This window comes from Corvus brachyrhynchos, unplaced genomic scaffold, assembly GCF_000691975.1.
Source record: "Corvus brachyrhynchos isolate BGI_N302 unplaced genomic scaffold, ASM69197v1 scaffold424, whole genome shotgun sequence".
Lineage (NCBI taxonomy): Eukaryota > Metazoa > Chordata > Aves > Passeriformes > Corvidae > Corvus > Corvus brachyrhynchos.
The window spans coordinates 1,307,814-1,327,720 of NW_008237953.1; the positions used below are offsets into that span (position 1 = coordinate 1,307,814).

A 19,907-nucleotide genomic window follows, 5' to 3' on the forward strand; every position below is an offset into this window, starting at 1 on the left:
AAAATGTTAGAAACATCAACATTTCATCATACATCGGAAATTCATATTAATTTACATGAGATTTTATGTCAGCATTTGACAAAAGGGCATCCGTCTCTCCGTGATGACATTGTGATGTCTGATTCTTTTCTTAAAAATGGGAAGATCAAAGATTAAGAGTTTTGGGGAATGTATCCAAAGAACAGTGCCAGTTCTTGTCAAAAATTACTTTTCAGACAGTCCTTCAAGAATAAAGATGAGTATGTCTTCTTAGCAAAGCACAGTTTTTAACAACTTTGTTGGTTTTTTTCTGTTTCTCATGTTAGCAGCTTCACAGTTTCTGTACTCAAACTCATTAAACCCTTCTTTCCTTACCACCACCACCAAAAGGCCCTAGGAGAATGTTCTAAAAAGACAAAGTTAAAAGGGCATGTCCTTTCTTTTCTGTATTCTTTTAAGCATGTTCTTTTGTGTACTTAAAAAAAAAAAAACAAACACTGAAATTACTTCCATACCTTTATATGTGTCTTTTCAGTCAGCTCTAGTTTCTGTAGGATTTTTTACTTTTCTTCCTTCTTGATAATGCACAATCTCATTAAATGATCAGAAACACTAAGGAATTATCCTACTTTTGGCTGCAGAATTAGGTGCTTAATTTGAAAACTTATGTCACATTTCTGCATACTTACTCCAGAGAATGTCGAAATGCACTTAGAGACTAGAGCACATGCTTTTTCAGAATTAGGTGTTCTGACTTCAGAAACATTTTGTTACAAGCATTTTTTTCCTGTAGCATCACATGGCTTATGTGGCCATATCTCTTCCTTGAGTGTAAACAACTATAATTACTTCTAAAGGTAAATAATTTTATTTTAAAAGGATATTTTCGTATCGATCCTCTGCTAACCTGCAATAGTTGCATCTTCTGAATTTATGCAGTTGATTCCTCAAAGGAATTCTGTCTGTTATGTCTTTTGCATGCCTTTTTCCTTGTACATCACTGCTGTGAATAACGATGTTGTAAATTTATTTTGACTGTGACTGCATTTCACGTTAAGTTGTGTACTGGTTTATAACATATTCTTCATTTACACAACAGTGGATGTATTGGAAAATGTTTTCCCAAAACCTAACTAAATCATATTTATACACTAAATGTTGAGTACATAAATAATTATAAGCCCTTTTTAGCTAGCGCCCACACAAAGCTTTAAAAATGTACCAGCATACATGCCACTATTTATTTTCTAATGTACTTAAGAAAAAATATATTTGCCATGGAAAATGTGTGAATGCATAGCAAATCTGTCACATTAACACTCCGAAATTCCTATAAATAACCACACTCACCAATATATTATGTGCACTTCTACATATATTTACTGTTGGGAAAAAAAAATCAGTATATTGTTGTCATTTTTAAACTTTTTAATACAAATTCTTTTAAAAAATATTTTCCTCACTTTATTTTAAAAAGTCTTTATTAACAGTGAGGTGAAAAGTCACACAATGGAATAGAGAATCAAAAAAGGGACAGCACAATGTTGTATGACATTTTAGCGCACTTCGGTGCCACCATTTTTTATCCCCATAGAAATGCAGCAAATAATGAAGAATGCTGCTTCATTGATTTCAAACATTTATATTTTAGATTGAGGTGACAAACATATGATCACTGTTCCTACAGATGAAAATGGGCATTTGCATCTTCAGAGAGACGTAATTGTTTTATTCTACAAATCTACAGACATTCATTCAACAAAATCCATATATCTTTTCCCTCTTAGAATCCTTCACAAAATAAAATGCCTTAAAAGAAGACTTTGAATGAAATAATATGCCACTCACACAGGCATTTTTATCCTCCTCCACCTTTTGTAGCTAGTCTGTGAAATAGGAATTTTACTAAGCTTTTCCCTTCCTGTTCCTTTTAAAAATTCTGAGGAACAGGGAAAGAAAATATTCATTTGGAAGAAAACAAACTAAGGGATGAGAATTTTCTCTCCATGAAGACCCACAATAAAACTTTACAAGGCAATAAAACTAAGAGTAAGTGATTGAAAAGTTAGGTTTACATTCTTCCAACTTGTCCTGTTGTGGGTAAACTTTAGGCTTTATTAGGTTTATATGAGCAACCCTTATATGAGAGTTAAGATAAAAGATGATCTGTCTTTTATCATTCAATCAAAAATACTTTGGTGTACTATAATCATCATTTTATAGGTTTTGTCCCACATGGTTCCTGCATCCCACAACAACAGAAATGGAGTTGACTGGGACACATCCCTGCAGATGGATCTGTTGATGTAAGTGGCACTAAAATGTGGATACCTACATGTCTATAGCAGGAAGGGAAAACCTCCTGAGATGCAGAGGCTTTGGTTGCAGAGAAGTCCATGGAAGGACTCCTCTTGAATTTAATACAATTTAGGTCAGAGTCTTGAAAAGGAGTTGTAATTTTCACTTTAAAGTAAGTAGATGAGAAGGTTCAAAGTAGTAAACTTAATAATTCAACTAACTTCTTGCCATGACCCATGTGAGGCTTTCACCTCCACCACTTCCCATCCACAAACAGGGTATTTTCATCACGTATTGGGAATAGTCCAATAGTCCAATAGTCTGATCTTTCTAAAGGTGACCTCTCATCATGAAGCAAACTGTATCAAAATCCACAGCATGGATACAGTTCTTGACCCTGGGTCCTGAGCCTGATTTATCTATCACAGATGCAAACTGAATTGCAAAAATGAAAACAAGAAAGCACTACATGTTAATCTGAACAATTTACAATTGCAGAGCATCCAGGCACTCAAAAAAGGAAATAAATTGTTCCTAAAAAATAAGTAAACCTGTACAGAAGGAAGTAGAAAGAATGGTAGAATTCTGAAAATAGAAAGTAAAGACTAATGGAAGAAAGTAAGTTTTAAATGAAAATATCTGTTGGACATTTATATTTACAATTAGCATTTATGTTTCCATGTCTTTATAATGTTGTTAGGCACCTATGATAAACATTTTCTACATTTCACAATCTAGGGTCTAGCTTTGATTCTTCGAGTAGAAAAACAATGACTGTTCTCATTGCTTTCAATGGGAGTAGATATAAATAAATTCTGGAAGATATTTCAATTTTAAACCCAAGTCTACAAGGTCACAGAATTCCTGTTTGTTTTCTCAGATCCAAACTCTAGACACCCAGTCATCTGATTGGGGAAAACCGAAAAATGCTTTGTGTGGGTTAGTTACCTAAAAATTATCATCTCATGCCATTTATGATGCCTACCATCCAATTCCTGTATGTCTCTTCCAAAAGACACATACCTTCTGCAAAATCTGTGACATTCACATCAGGCCACATGGGCATCTCAAATACCCTATAGTGTCTGAAGTGACGTTACAATCTTCTCCTTAGACAACTTAAACCTAGCCTTCATATCTAATAATTTGTACAACAAAATAGATAGCTTTCATTTACTCTGTCAGCATAGTAAGCACCTGTTTAATTTTGAGTGGTGTAATCAGACCTTATCTCACAGAGGTATAGTAAGTACTATTAAGAGTGAAGAACAAACGTGTTCATGTAGCAGACGCTGTATAATTTCTGTAACTTAGAACAAATTAGATTTGAGGTCTGGAGCAAATCATAGATACAAGAGCTCCAGAGACTACATCCCAGATAGTGCAGGGAGCATTACTTCTTGACAGAAGCATCATCACTAATTTCCAGGGACAGTAACCTTGATCATATTTTGGTGTTTTCACTCTCGATAAATTAACTATTGTTAGTCTATTACTTGATCTTTCCAAGCATAGGTCTTGCCTTTTTTCCCCTCAATTTTATTCAAAATACCAGAATGTGCATGAGTCTCTTGGTGCCATCACCTGACCATAAGTGAAAACCTACTGCAAAAAAGATTTTAAAACATTTCAACCCACTGTACACTCTTCACTTCTGCTAAGCCTGCCAAAAGGAAGGGATAATGACAATTATCAGTCCCAGGGGAAATAAACACAGTTCATTTTGGACACCAAATGCCATGGCTCACAAGCAGATGCTGACACCAGCCAACAACAGCTCAAAAGGCATTTTCACTTTGAGGAAGTAAGAGGGATCACCATAATGCAGCACAGCAGAATTTCTTTAGTAACACAAAGTATTAGAATCTACCTTTCACCTTGAACAAAAGTCATCAATCAAATTTTAAAGAAAAGGATAGGAATAAATTCATAACAATTTTCCCATTCAAAAATCATATTCAGTGTGTACATTAAACTTCAGTTGTAGAAGGTCACATTAGAACAGTCGGAAACTACCAACAATGAAATTGGTTACAATATCTAATTCACTGTTACATAAAATGCATTTACGGTATAATAGCTAAGAAATGCATGTAATTTAAAGAGGCCCGTTACAGCAATCACTGAGACTCAACATATTGAGTATAGTAAGTCTCAAATCCATTGCATTTAGAGTAGTGTGCAAGAACTTTTTCTGTCCAGTGAGAGCCCCCCTGGTTTAGCAAGAAAGTCAGACTGTCACATTATTATATTAGATTAAATCAAATCATTAATGACACTCAGAAGAAGTATTCCTTTTGATTTTCATTGGCTGTGTTTTGCATGCTGAGTTCACTTTTCAAAGCAGATTCAGCACTGTCTTCATTTTCAGATCCTTTTGCCTCATTTTTTGAGTATATGCCTTTTTTTTTATAAATGCGTATGGCTATGGCCGTGATGCAAAATAGGATGAATATGACAACTGCTATCACACCTACAAGAAGAAAAGAGAAAAAAATAATGAGAAAGGACAGACAAATAGTAGGCCAGAGAGTAGAACAAAGAAGAAATTACTACATCACATAATGGAAGGGTTTACAGGAAAGCCTGAGAGATGAGAAGCCGTATCTGCTTTCAAATCAGAAACAGCATTGTAGCATAAGCTTCATGCTGATTGTTTTGAAATTTTGCACACTATTAATAATAATAATAATTTTTAAAAAGTCCACAGAAAATTATGATTTCTGAAGTTTTTGAATGGAAAACCACTAGTGGCCTTAGAGTATTTTCAATGAGAGGGTTTCTTTTTCTCCTTTACTATCCAGCCCTAGATCTCTGCTGGTCCGGAAACTGAAGCCACTGCAGATAAGGAAGAGTAATGTGAGATACTTCTCAGAGAGATAAGCATGACCTTCCAGACGGCCAGCCCACCTCCTCTCTTCCTCATTCATTCTGTCATAATGGTCTTAGGACCTTAGGTTCATGAGACAAGAGGACGGGCAGGAGAGGAATCTGAGGAGAAGTGAAACAGAAGGGAAATGGATCATGCTTGTCAAAGAGGCAGAAAGTAGAACTAGGCCGTTGGGATGAAAAGAGCACTAAGCAGTCTGGAAAACAGTTGTAATGCAGTGGCTCAGCTATACTAGACAAACGGACAATCTATTGTACAACTTGGTCACCACTGCAAGAAAAATAATAATACTTAATCCCTTAGCACTCTAGATAAAAACAAAGCATCCAAAATTCAGCAATGCCATTTTTCTTGTTCTCTAATATGAGCAGCCATCCATCATTGTAGGAATATAAAGGTTTTAATACAGTATCCCCTTCTCTGAAATGAACTTTGCAATCTAAGTAAATCTTGTTCTCATTTAGATTCATTAGAACAGTCATTCTTTTCTTTCAGTCACAGTAAATGCTCTCTCAAAGGACTTTTCTATAAACATGTTTTGGCTTAAGTAGCTGAACTGGTACGATTTTCAGTTTTACTCATTTAAGGGTACTTAACATTAAACTTTTACTGTATATTGCACTGCTTACTTTGTTTTGACTTTTAAACAAACATATTTAAGAAGTAGAAAAATGGTGAGTGGATATTCCCAAATGTGTTTAATAACAATAAAATGGTACCGTTATTATTATCTTAAAAGCATTTTAACTATTGTAACTTGAAGTTAAAAAATGACTTTGTTGTTAGCACACTTAAAAATCCCCACCCACACTAAGTTACCTAGTACATAGTGATCTGTATGTACAGATACTTATGTAAAATAATACTAATCTTTTGAAACAGTAAAGCAAGTTTTGACAAAGCTACGTGTGAAAAACTCAGAAAACATATTTTTAAATTCTTACCTTCCTGCAATCAATGGTAAAATTCTCATTTGATGTGTATAAAATTATACAGCTGTAAGTATCACTTTAAAAGCAGGGAACCTTCTAGGCTTAATAATCTCTCATTTTAGTATCTTTGGTACTACTCTCTTAAAGGTCACTAGTCATGCAGTGTGCTTTTGGCAGGCACTGACCATAGCAGGTGTCACTGTTTAAATCGAAGACACACAGGTGACTGCAGGTTCTTATCTTAACTCAACCATCCATAGCCCTAAACATTTTTAACCTCAATAAGAAACCTGGACAGTTTTATTCTACTAAATTCCAGTATTTCATTTGTCTTCTGAGGCTTTAAAAACTCTTAGAAAATAAACCTTCTCAAAATTTAAAATTTAAAAGACTGAGGGGATGACCCACTGCCCTCTTTCTGTCAAAGTATCGATGCAAATTGAAACAGAATTATACTGCCACTACATCATCTTCATGAGTGAAAACAAGTTTTATTTCCTCACCTCCTCCCAAAAGAAATGCTCCTTGAAATTCTCATAGAGGATGATTGTCACAGGAGACAATACTATGCCTTGCAAGAAAATTGGAACTGATAGAGACATATACTTGCTTCAATACCGGTAAAAGGAGTTGAGTTTTTCCCGAGGGTCCCCAATACCAAACTGTCCCTATTAGGCTCACTTGAGTACTTATTTCTGCTGAAGAGACAGAACTGGTGGGTTTCATATGAAGATCCATATGAGATGGATACTTCACACAGGATTCATATGAGATAGATCTTAAGGACAATCATCCAGAAAGGCAGAGTAATGGAACCTGTATATCCTGATTATCAGTCCTGTACTTTAAGCACACGCATCTATCCTAAGCTTTATACTGTATTTGTTCTGACAGTCATAAACAGTAAAGGGACTATCAACATATTCACTTCAGAAGTGACTGAATTTTACATGGTTCTTCCTCTATTCCTCTGATAAAAAAAAATTATTTTGAAAAAAGTTATGAATCGTCATTTGTAGTTTTATATGAGCTGATAGAAATGTCCAAAAGAAATAGAAATAAATGAAGAAGAGATATTTCAAACCAACAGCAATTATTTTTATTATTATTGTTTTAACATGCATTTTAATTTTAAGCTGTAAATCAATGCAAGTGAAAGTCCTTCCAAGAGTACATTGCCTTCCAAATAGGAAACCAGGATGAAATTTCCTCAGACTGTCAGAGGATTGATTCAAGCAGTATTAAATACCATATTCTCAAGAAAAAAATCTTTGTTGCTCAGATATATTAGAGAAGATTTTGAACTTGACTTTGTAGCAAAAGGTAATTTTTGGTAAAGTCAAGAAGAAACAATGGCTCTTTCTTAAATACATGCTTTTTTCACAACAAATCCAGGTACCTTTTAAAGTCAGAGACACCACTATTATGCAGGTTGGAATTCCGTCCTTACTACCTTGTTTTTCAGCAGAATATTTCAGTATATGGAAACACTTATGGCATAAATTTATGTAATAAGAAAATAAAAGAGCGATCAATTGTATTTTAAAACAATGCTTGATTTTTATCTGTCTACCAATTGCAGTAAAAGGAAGATCTTTTACTACTCTCTATGCACACAAAGCTAAACTGACTTCACGTCATCATTGACAGATTCATAGTTAGAAAAAAAAGTTTCCTGTAGAGTCCCCATTACCTCCAATAATTGCAGAGTCACTTCTGATTGCATTAGCTAAGGGCTTCCCCTCGTCTATTGGTCCAGAGTGATCTGCAGCAGGGAAAAAAAAAAAGAAAATGACAGAAAAATAGAAGACTTTTTTTTTAAGAAATTCTCACACTGTTACAGCTCATTTACAATGTGGTACAGTGGCAGTAGTGTGGGTCAGTAAGCATGTATAGAACAACAATGTAGATAACACTTTGCAGAGAAAAAAAGAAAAACGTAAACATTCAGACAAATTGAGAAAGGCTAGAGAAAAGGAAGTAAGTACATATAAAAGAGAATTATTTACAAAGTACTCCTGAGATGTTAACCTGCATGAAATAAAAAGTCAGTTGTGATTCAGGTCATGAGTACTCTATTTAGATTTTGCTTCAGAGATCAGAACAAGTGATAACCATATGCTACCTGCAAATGAATGGGTTGTTTCACTTGATGTTGAGTCAGCTCCAGTTAAAGCACCACAGTTGGATTCAGTGAAACGCCCTTTTACAATGACAGGGGCTGAGCTGCTGTGGTGCAGTGCAGCCTTCAAAGGAGCAATGTGGTTGAACTGCACTGAAGAGAGACAGCCAATAAACCCCTGAGAGTTTGCCTTCATAGTCTCCTCATCTACATCGCTGTTTTCTGTTAATCAAAAGGAACAGAAAACAATTAATCATAGTGCGAATGTACAAAATAAAGTGTCAGAAGAATAAATGAATAATTAACCTGTGTTCCTCTGAGTATATTTGAGTTGCAGCAACATACGTAGATTCACTAAATCCCTTTCTTGTCTGACTTTAATGAAAAGACAGTCAGATATATTCAAACCCCCCTTTTTTCGAACAGATGACAGTTGCTAATCTGCTGAGGGAAATGCTTTTAAATTACTACAGCAAGTTCCAAAGCAAAAAGTTTCTATTGTAACTAAAGAATTTAAATTAAAATGCAACACTTTTTTCATTCTGCAAAAATATAACAATGAAGAATGAATTCTAGAAAAGTACATATTGTTGGACTTCTTCTCATAAATAAACATTTTTGGAACATATTCATTCCATAGATTCCTATATCTACTCCATTCTAGCACCATCAAGTCTGTCAAAACAAAAAAAATTCTCTGAAGATCTCAGATCCTGGAAATCCATCAAGATATTTTTTGTGACATTTTATAAAATTAATAGTGTTCCAATTTATTATACATTTTAAAACATGATACCATTATTATTACAACAAAGGGGGAGGAAAATAAAAGAAGATACCTCCTCACTTATTCTCCTGAATTGCCTTTCTGAATACATGATGCATGTACACTGAATGTTAGAACTCTCCATTTATTCACCAGGTAATGCTCACTAATGGACCACTTTTGATGTGGAAAACAAACAGTTTATTTACTCTCACAGTTCTAATTTAAGCACAAACTCTGCAAGTACTAGTTATAAAAAGAGGACTCCTAAGGGAAGTAAATTTGCAAATAAAATGGGAATTTCATCTCATTAATTTTCGCTTCCAATTTATCCTGGAATCCACTAATGATGAAACCGTGATCTTTACAATGGCTACCATAATAATTTTAAGTTTTACAGTACACCCCTTATTAAAATCTAGGTTAATGGCAAAAAATGGGATAATGTGTTCAGGCAGAATGTTGCAAGATAGCAGAGCAGCATTTTCCTCAACTAAACTCTGCTAATTGCAGTGATGATATACTAACATATAGATATATGTCAGCCAAAAGTCTGCTCACCTACGCTGATGGATTACATAAAATGTTGCCTGCTTAACTGTCTCTGATTTGTTTGCAGCTTTTCCCGATATTTGCCTCTATGCACTGAAGGATCTGCTATGACGGGACATCTTAAGAAAAAAGATTAATACTGGAGTGGCAAGAAAACACTGTCCCAAACCCCCTGTGATAAAAATATATACCTCTAAATATGAGTAAGATTGAAAACCTCAAGAGGAGAGTGGTTGCTACTATTTTTCAGTTCCTATATGAATCATTTATTAAACTGCATATATGTATAATAGGAAAGGAAATATTTAAAATCCTTTGATTTCACCTGACTCCTTAACGAGAAAATATTTCTGGGATAAAGTAAAGCTTTATATTGGATCAGGCAATCTTGATGGTGAAAGTGAAAGGGAAGACCATCATCATCCACTTTCATGCTAAAGTAAAATTTAACTGATTGAAAATAACACTCAAAACCACTCACAAGTTGTTTATTGGAAACTGTAGATTACAGTAAACTGAAGTTACGCATCCTTAAGTATCTTAACAGCAATTCATTTGCTAAGTGTATCCAAGTTCACCATAGACAAAATTACTCCACCTACATTGTCTTCTTAAGTAAAACAAACAAAAAATCCCTCAAAAGCAAAACACACTCAGTAACTCTCTTTATTTTGATGTCTTGAAGTGGCTACCTGAAAAGAGGCTAGACAAGATTAAGAGAATGAAAGCAGGTATTAACTGAGGGCCCTTCAATAGGTACTTCAATAGTCAAAAGCCTCCAAGGGTCTTCACCCTTTGACACTGAGTCACGGGTTTTTCACACTTTTATAAGTTCAGTCTATTTGCATATCAGGGTTAATTCTCCAATCACAATTTCAGGTAATGATGCAATTACCCCAAGTTTCCTTCCGCCATTCAGAGGCTTAGTTTACATATTTCTGGGCCTAGGAACACAAGGTGTCGTTGAGTCCAGGCCCAGAGAGGGTTTGTCATGTCTAACCAGGATATGAGAACAGTAGTTAACATGCTATGGAGTTTTAGAGTTACACACTAAAGCAGTACAGGATCTGAATAAAAGCTAAATCCTAAGGCCTCACTTTAACTCTGCTTCAACCATTTGTCCTCATGAAGTAGTCAAGCAGAAAGTCAGCAGACACACAGCTCCTATCAGAACATGTTAAGACAAGAACTGTGATGCTTCCTAATAGCTTTAAGCCTTATATTATGTCACCCAAAACTGCCCACAGCACTCGAGGTGAGGCTGCCCCAGTGCAGAGCAGAGCAGCACAATCCCCACCCTTGCCCGGCTGGTGATGCTGTGCCTGATGCACCCCAGGACACAGCTGGCCCTCCAGGCTGCCGGGGCACTGCTGACTCACGTTCAACTTTCCATCAACCAGGACACCCATGTCCCTTTCTGCAATGCTGCTTTCCAGCAGCTCATTCCCCAGTCTGTCTTTACATCCACTACAGATTCTGGAACTTGTCTTTGTTAAACTTCATACAGTTGGTAACTGCCCATCCCTCTAATTTGTTGATGTCTCTCTGCAGGGCCTCTCTGCCTTCAACGGAGTCAATAGTTCCTCTTAATTTAGTATAATTCACTGTCAAACTTACTGTACCTTCGAGTGCTGCATCCAAGTAATTTATGAAGATGTTGAAGGGAACACAGCCAAGGATGGGGCCCTGTGAAACCCCACCAGTGACAGGTCCCCAGTCTGATGTCACTCCATTCACTGTAACCCTTTGTGCCCAACCCATCACTCAGTTGCTCACCCATTACATGATGAGCTCTTCCAGCTGTGGGCTGGACATTCTGTCCAGAGAGACAGCTTCAAAAGATTTACTAAAAAAGATTACATCAACTGGCTTCCCTGGATCAACAAGGTGGGTTACATTGTCATGAAAGGAAATCAGGTTTGATAAGCAGGACTTTCCTCTCATGGACCTGTACTGGGTGTGATTGATGACTGCATTGTCCTTCAGCTGTTTTTCAATACCTTCCAGAATAATCTTCTCCATAATTATACCGGGCACTGAAGTGAGACTGACATGCCTGTAGTTTCCAGGGTCAATCTTCTTGCCCTTCTTGAAACCTGGGACAACATTAGCCAGCTTCCAGTCAGCTGGAACTTGTACAGATTCCACCATTCAAAAACAACTGAGAGAGGCCTGGCAGTGACATCAGCCAGCACTTTGAGTATTCTCACTTGAATCCCATCAAGTCCCACAGACTTATAGGGATTCAGGTGGAGCAGGAGATTCTGCACAACTTTTGTTTGAAGAAAAAAACTGAATCATGTTCAAATGCAGAAGAGCTAAGAAAAGTACTTTTCCAACTGAAGATAATTCTTAAAAAAACCAGAGCTTCCTTGTGTGGTTTTCCTGAACAAACATTTTCAAGTACAGGAAATACATTATTTCATATTTTATTAACTCCTTATGTTTAGACATCTTCACTGCAACAAACACTCATTACTTGTTTCCTCTGCCTTCATGAATTCTTCTTCAGTCTCTGGATAGGACTTCATAGGAATCAGAACCCAAAGCAATCAGATTTCTAAAAGAAATAGGAGCTCTCCTTTGAAAGGGTGAGAAACATATGTTCTCCTCAGGACAGTTTCTGAGACAAATTGGGCTGAGTTCCCCACAGGTCATTGTAACTGTGCTTTTCAATGCTGTGTTGCTGCAAAGCCATCATATAACTGAAGAAAATTCCACCTCTGAATTTTTTTAAGTGTATGGTTCTTTGGGAGAGACAATATTGGTCCTGGTCAAAAGACACTGTTATTTGTCTAAAAATTTACATTTCCATAAATTTCATCAAATGCATTTTTAAGTAAATTGGTATAAGCCTTGATATGATATTTTCTAATAAAGATAAACTTTTATTCTGTACTGGTCATCATGGTATTAACCTTATCTGAGTTTCACTGCAATAAACCACTACACTTCAAAATATTATACATTCCTGATTCAATTTTATCATCAAATTGTAAAGTTTGGAAATATTTGTAATAATTTTCTTGTAGTAGTTTATATTTCAGCTAATATTGCTTTAAATTTATGCTTACATTTTAAATGATCATTCTCTTTTCCATTTTCTGTGCATTTTCTGTGCATACATACCAGTTCTTTTCTGGAATGTGAGTTCTATATATAAAATTTACATTTCAAAAGTGTATGTTTCTGTTTGTGTCAGAGGTACTTAGTTATTTTTCCAGTCAGAAAGCAGATCAGCTATACTGAGATTCTCCGAATTATAACTAAAAAATAATTAAGATTTTTTTATGGTCTATAAACAAGATTTCTAAATTTCTTTAATATATTTTAAGCTACTTAGCATTTGGTAATTGTCCTCATAAAAATAACTACCACTGTATGCATTTTATTACATATTTAAAATTATTCTTCCACCTTTTTTAGATAACACTCTCATAACTGAAAACAACAACCACCTATTTGACAGATAAGAATTAACTGGATCTTCTTATCCAAACCGTTGTATGCAACAGCTCAATGTCTAAATAGGGATTGGTGACAGGTAGTGTTCCTCTGGGGCCCACAGTGGTACCATTGCTGTTCAGTATCTTTGCTAATGACACTGAGACTAGGAGACTGAGTGCATCTGAAGCAAGGCTGTGGATGACACTAAACTGAGTTGTTTAGCTGACATACCTGGGAGATGGAATGCCACCCAGAGGGACACCGACAGGCTTGAGGACTGGGACCAGGTGAATCTCATGAAATTCAAAAATGGCAAGTGCAAAGTTCTGCACCTGGATCTGGGCAATCCCCAGTATCAATACAGACTGGGGGGAAAATGGATTGAGAACACCGTTAAGAGAAAGACTTGGTGATGAAAAATAGGATATGACCCAGCAGTGCTTGCACTTCAGACAGCAAGTATTATCTTGGGCTGTACATGAAGATGTGCAGTGAGCAGACTGAGGGAGATTATTTTCCTCCCTCCATTCCACTCTTGTGAGATCCCTCCTCCAAGCATTGTGTCCAGTTCTGGGATTCCCAGCACAGGTCAGAGTGGAACCTGTTAGAGCTGGCACAGGGAAGAAACACAAACATGTTCAGAAGGCTAGAACACTTCTCATATGAAGAAAGTCTGAGAAAATTGGGGCTGTTCAGCGTGGAGAAGAGAAGGCTCCAGGGAGGCCTTACAGCAGAGACTTACTGCCTCCCACTCAGTCACATGATGGACTATTTCAGATAATGTTTTTCTTTTCAGTAGAAGATTATTTTCGAAAACGTGTTTTCTACTATTATGACAGTGTCTCTGGGTGTATTATGATGGCAGAAACATTGATTTAACCAAGCTCTTATACTATTCCCAAGGTATATGGGGAAAAAAAGGTAGATTTATATGGTTTCTGGAGGGGCCACCTCTGATATATAGTAAAGAAATTCCTCTAAACAAAACCACATGCAACTTAATGTGAAGAAAATCTTCTTTGATGTTCTGATTATATAAAACATATAAGTAGTTCCTATAAGCCTGGAGAAACAATATGAATTAATATATTGCCTATAAAAAGTTGACAAGAGAATTCAACATCTTCTATGTCACATACCACATATTTCTTACGAGGAAACACGAAGGGTGCTGGGCCTGTTTGACCTCAAGAAGAGATGACTGAGAGGGGACCTCATGAATGCCTATAAAGTATCTGAAGGGTGGATAGCAAGATGATGGATACTGGCTCTGCTTAGTAGTGGCAAACAATAGGACAAGAGACAATGGGCACACACTGATGCACAGGAAGTTCCACCACGGCATGAGGAAGAACTTCTTTGCTGTGCGGGTGACTGCACTGGCACAGGTTGCCCAGAGAGGTTGTGGAGACTCCCTCACTGAAGGTATTCAAAAACCATCTGGACACAATCCTGTGCCATGCGCTTCAGGATGACCCTGCTTGAGCAGGGAGGCTGGACCAGATGACCCACTGTGATCCCTTCCAACCTTATTTAGTGATTCTGTAATCAGTTTTCTGCATTTATTTCTACAAAAAAATCTATGTTAACACATTGGTTTACTTTAGGAGATTTTTAAAGAATAGGAAACCGCCATTTCTTTGCAGCAGTTTACTGGCTCAATGTTCAGTACCAATGAGTTTACTTACCAAATTTTGTTTTGGGACATGGGTCATAATTTCTGCTAAAATTTGTGTTTATTAATAATAGACAGAATTGTTTTCAGTAACAGTGGTAACTTGAGTGCCATATCAAATTATAAAAATTTAAGACCTAGAAACTTAGATGTATTTTTTTTCCAATAATCCATATTTTGATAAATTTTTTAGTCTACACTTCCTCTAAGTCTACTTGTGGAAGGGCTAAAATCATCAGTCTAACTACAATATTGTGGAAAGTTTAGGGCAGCCTTAGTTAATATATGCCACAACCTATACCCTTCTCATTTCATATCATTTAATAAAAAGTGTTATTAAAGAATCTTTGCTTGATCTGGGAATTTAAAAACATATTTTAAGTATTTAACATCTTTACTAGTGATATTGACAGCTGGATTGAGTGCACCCTCAGCCAGTTTGCCAATTACCCCAAGCAGTATAATGCAGTCGATGTTGGAAGGAAGAGATGACATCTAGAGGTACCTTGTCAGGCTTGAACCTCTGCAAACCTCATGAGCTTCAGCAAGGGCAAGTGCGAGGTCCTGCCCTGGGGAAGGGCAATCCCAAGCATAAATACAGGCTGGGTGAAGAATGGATTGAGAGCAGCCCTGAGGAGAAGGACTTGGGGCTGTTGGTGGACAAGAAGCACAGCATGGGCCAGTAATTTGCTCTTGCAGCCCAAAGGCCATTTGTATCCTGGAACTGTTCAGGGCCAGGTTGGATGCAGCTCTGGGAAACCTTGTCTAGGGGAAGGTGTCCCTGCCTATTACAGGGGGATTGGAAGATGTTCTGGCATACAGCAGGGGTGTTGGAACTAGATGATCTTTTAAGTCCTTTCCAACCCAAATGATTCTATGATTCTATGAAATTACTTTAGAAGAATGAGGAATGTCCTTTAAATTTGCACCAGCACCAAATCTTCCTCTATCATTGGGTTTTAACAAGGCAAAAGGTGTGAAAATAACAAGGTCTTGAGAATTGTATTCCAAGCTATTGCTATATTCTTTCAAGAACATAAAAACAAATGGTCATTGTAGATAGGTAAATTTAATTTTGATCATTATTGCAGAGAAACAGACATATTTTGAAGAATCATCACTAGACAAAGAATCTCCAACAAAGATTTGACTTACATTACCATATTCTTAACTGTTTGCATCAAAATCTAATCACAGGAAGTTTTTCAAGTACGATACGTGATTAATAGTATTATATCATCTTGTGTATGATTTCAATGTGATGATTTTTTTTCTCCAGAATAAAAAACGAAGTGGTGTTTCTTAATGCTTGATTGCAAAATGAGAAAGAGAGAAGTGTACAATTATTTTTAATGGAACCCACGATCATTTTTTCAGGAAGCACTTATTTGTGATTATATCTGTATTTCAACAAGACTGAAGTTTCTACCTTGATTGTGACTCTGTGTCTAAATAAATCCACAGCAACAAATGTCTTTCAATGACATTCAGGTTATTATTTTTCATGCCCCGTGATGACATTTTGATCCATGTTTTAGAAAACCCTGCAGTGTTCCACTTACCTAAAATCTTGCCAAGTGTGAGAGACTTGATTGCATTGAATTCTGTGCCTGAAGACAGAATAAACGTCATTCTTTCATTCTGGTTAACCTATAGGATGACAGAGTGAGGAACAAAGTAGAATAATGGAAGAGATAGTAGTCAATATTTTCAAAAAAGCAGGTAAGATCAAGGGTAAAAATTAAGAGGGTCTAAGGGAAGCATTTGTTATTTATAGAGTAAAAACTCATCAGGAAATAGATTATCAGCTTCCTCAGATCACTGATTATAACTGATACTTCTTAAGCATCCCACTTAATAAGCCTTTATTTATCTTATTGATTTGGCTGATTCCTTCTTTTTCACCGCTAACATGAATAAAAATAGCAAACCTTTAAGAATATGAAATAGTCTCTTTTCATTTAAAAAAGGCACTCAATATTTAACTTCATAAATATCAAATATTACATTGTAAATACTCTGCCTTCTAGGGTACCTCTAGAACAAATTCAAGCCAAGTACCAACACAAACCCAAGCTCTAGCCTCAAAACATTAAATTGTAACATACAGGTATATAGAATTAAAAAAAAAAAAAAAAAAAGACTTTTTGCACATTAGTATCAACTATTTTCAAAATAAATATTTCTATTTTATCATGAAATTTCCACAAATATAACAAAAATACCCTCCTTAATAGCAACATTCCTTTGATGATGTGAAAGAGACCAAAGAAAGTTTTAAAAATAAATAATTATCTGGGTAGTACTGTATTTGTACTGTAGCTTAATGCATAATTTAAATTAAAAAACCAAAACTCAAAACCCGAAACAAACAACAGTCATACACATTTAGCAAATTTTGAAAATTTAACCATCAAACAATTAACTGCATTTTCATATAAAATTATGAAGTGATATTGACCTTTTGAAATAAACAAAATTAACACCAAAGAGATTGGCTAACATTAATTTTGATTGCTCATCATGAGAGTGTGAACTTTGCTTTTGTTGGAACCCAAAGTGCAGGGAATGTTTTTCTGAGGGACCTATTACCCCAGGGAAACACTTTTTAACCTTCTTCCATGGAGAGAGCTGACAAGGCTTTGGGATGAATTAGAATCTACAAGGGTGTTAGTTAGATGATAGTATAATATGTAGCTTGTTACAGGGTGAAAAATTTAGAGTTTTAGGTTTATTAATGTGGTAAGTAGATGAAGGCAAGATGGACGATCCCTGTCATTTTTCAGGTCTCTTCCTTCTTCTTCACCTACTCCATTTTCTACAGTGTTGGTAGTACAAAATGATTGGTTAGAAAATGCTGCAGTACAGGGCTCTGTGAATAGATAGTTCATTAGGCATTGGTAGAAAAGTCAAAATAATATACATTCCTAGTAACAACTGGGTGATTTATCTTTAAAAGGGCCTTGAGTTTCCTGCATTTTGTCTTTTGGTACTTGCTCTGCTTCATGCTGTGTTGGCGGCATGTAAATTACTGATAAGATATAATAAACAATCTGAAGACTGAGAAGATCCAAAAGTCCTGTTCATCTCTTACTCCTGAAAAGGACTTTCTCCCCCATCCAGGGAGGACATGTGGGGGTGAAGAACTGCCACAGCTTTGATTACTTGAGATATTAAGGCACATTTTCTTTGGGGGTAACTGCCTTGTTGCAAGTATTTTCTTCATTTTTCTTATCTACTTTTTTATGATAATCCACTTTTGTTTCCCCCCTAACTGAATTACCTCTACAGAGAGCATTTCCTCTTCTCTATTAATCTTCACATGCTGCAGTTGTCCATCAGCCATGTTTTTGAAACTGATGTTGAAGACATCAGGATTTTGATGGCTATCTAGCTTGTACCTAATCTGTAAACTTCCTGCAGGGATAAAGAGAGCAAAAGGTGTAGCACACTACATACACAATAAGCAGTGTAGATCATATACTGCTTCACAGGGGTACTTCAAGGGCAAAACAAATGCTTGATTTATTTAAGGACTTAGCCATGAGAAATGGATATAAGTGAGAAATTAAAGGCAACAGAACCAGTAATAGCAATTTTGGAAGTAGGATATAGTGGCAAAAATAGTCATAAGCTGTCTCAATTTTGATTAATGAGTTAAAATTTGGGGAGAAATTTTATAAGTACTTTCAAAATTGACCTGAGAAACACTCGGTCTGGTAGCTCTCATAATTGGGACTTACCAAATATAACTCAGTAATTCAGAAGCACTGTTCTTGAATAATGTTTTCCCTGTACAGTCCTGTAAACCTCTGACCTTTTGAAAATTAAATAGAATGTAGTGTACTAACTCCTAGATCACTTTCCATTCCTCATTGTTAACTCCCAGAACACCATCTGTACACACATAATCACACAAAGTAGAACACAGAGGCAATGTAGTTTCCTTGTCAGAAACTCCTTCTCAGCTGCAGATGGACCACAACTTTCTACTCATGCTTAGAAATCAAGGCCCATGTCAGACCCAGGCCAGCCATGAGCAAAACGTGTTCCATGTCACATGATGGGGAGCATAATACAGCTATTCTATATCCAAATATGTGTCTAGGTAAGCACAGAACCTTTCTTGAGCACAGAACCACTGTAACTACAAAGAGTCTTCGATAAACCCTAAGACTTAACTCAGTCTGTGGGGTATTTTTACTTAAAAAAACCAAAACCAAACTTAGATCTAGAAGAGAGAATGGAAGAGAAAGACCCAACTAATAAATAACGTTCATCTTAAATAGTAACATGAATAATGTTATATGTATTTTTACAGGTATGTGTATATATATGTATTTTCTTAGGTATATAAGTAGCTTATGAAATCATTTGAATGAAATGACCTCTGATTAATTTGGGAAATAGATAATGATTTTTCAAAATTATTTTATTTCATTATTTATTTTGAGGATGGCAATTAATAGGCCTCATGAGTAGAACACAGTTCAGATAAATTTTAATTTTCATTTCCAAATTTTAAACCCCAAAAATTTCCAAAGGATTTTCAGAAATAAACATTTTTGGCAACATGGTAAGATAAAAAAAACAGTAGTGGAAGTTGAAAGTACAGTAGGAGGAATGTTTTTCATGTGAAAAGAATTGCTTGATGCAGCTGAAAAACAAAGATACCATCTAAAGAAACAACAGGACTATATGTCATTTGTGATTCAGGTCTGGAAATCAGAGACAATCTGAGCTGACAGTTATGATGTCCATTAGTGTTTCCAGACAGGTAATCTGAAAACTCACCGTTCCTGGTGAGAATGACTGAGAGGTATTCCTTGTAGAAGGAGCTGACATAAAGCAGTAAGCTTGGCGTCCGCGTTGTTCGAAAAGCAAATGTAATTGCTTCCCTGGTCAGTGTCATGTCAGCATAAAAAGAAGAAGCATGAGAACTGGAATTTTTAGCTAACGTGTAGTATTCTTGAAAGTTGTATGTCACAGAAGAGCCAGTCCAAAAATAGGCAGAGATCTCTGAAACAAAAAGTAATTCAATATTTAAATATAATGCAAAATAATATCAGAGAATTGCAAAGATCCTACTTTCTTCTTACAGCAAAAAGTAGATATAAGTTCTTCTGTTTCTTGGTTTGTTTTCCAAACTTAGACTTAGTTTTGAGATTATTATTTGAAAGACAGAAATACAAATGTTTTACCATAAAAATATAGTTCCTGGATTTACTATATTATCAAAGAATCAA

The 19,907-nt window shown here is 35.9% G+C and overlaps 1 protein-coding gene across 2 annotated transcripts in view; it reads right to left on the bottom strand.

Moving 5' to 3' along the window:
• Nucleotides 1-1,336: 1,336 nt before the first annotated feature.
• LOC103614940 (contactin-associated protein-like 4) overlaps nt 1,337-19,907 on the bottom strand; it is a 215,125-nt gene continuing 196,554 nt past the window's right edge. For both annotated transcript variants that reach the window (XM_017733352.1, XM_017733351.1), the window contains 6 exons: nt 19,456-19,680; nt 17,945-18,078; nt 16,224-16,311; nt 8,225-8,443; nt 7,793-7,864; nt 1,337-4,750 (listed from right to left, as the gene is read on the bottom strand). In XM_017733352.1, coding sequence (XP_017588841.1) covers nt 4,557-4,750; nt 7,793-7,864; nt 8,225-8,443; nt 16,224-16,311; nt 17,945-18,078; nt 19,456-19,680 — 932 coding nt within the window. In that variant the 3' untranslated portion in view covers nt 1,337-4,556. The remainder of the gene's footprint in view (nt 4,751-7,792; nt 7,865-8,224; nt 8,444-16,223; nt 16,312-17,944; nt 18,079-19,455; nt 19,681-19,907) is intronic.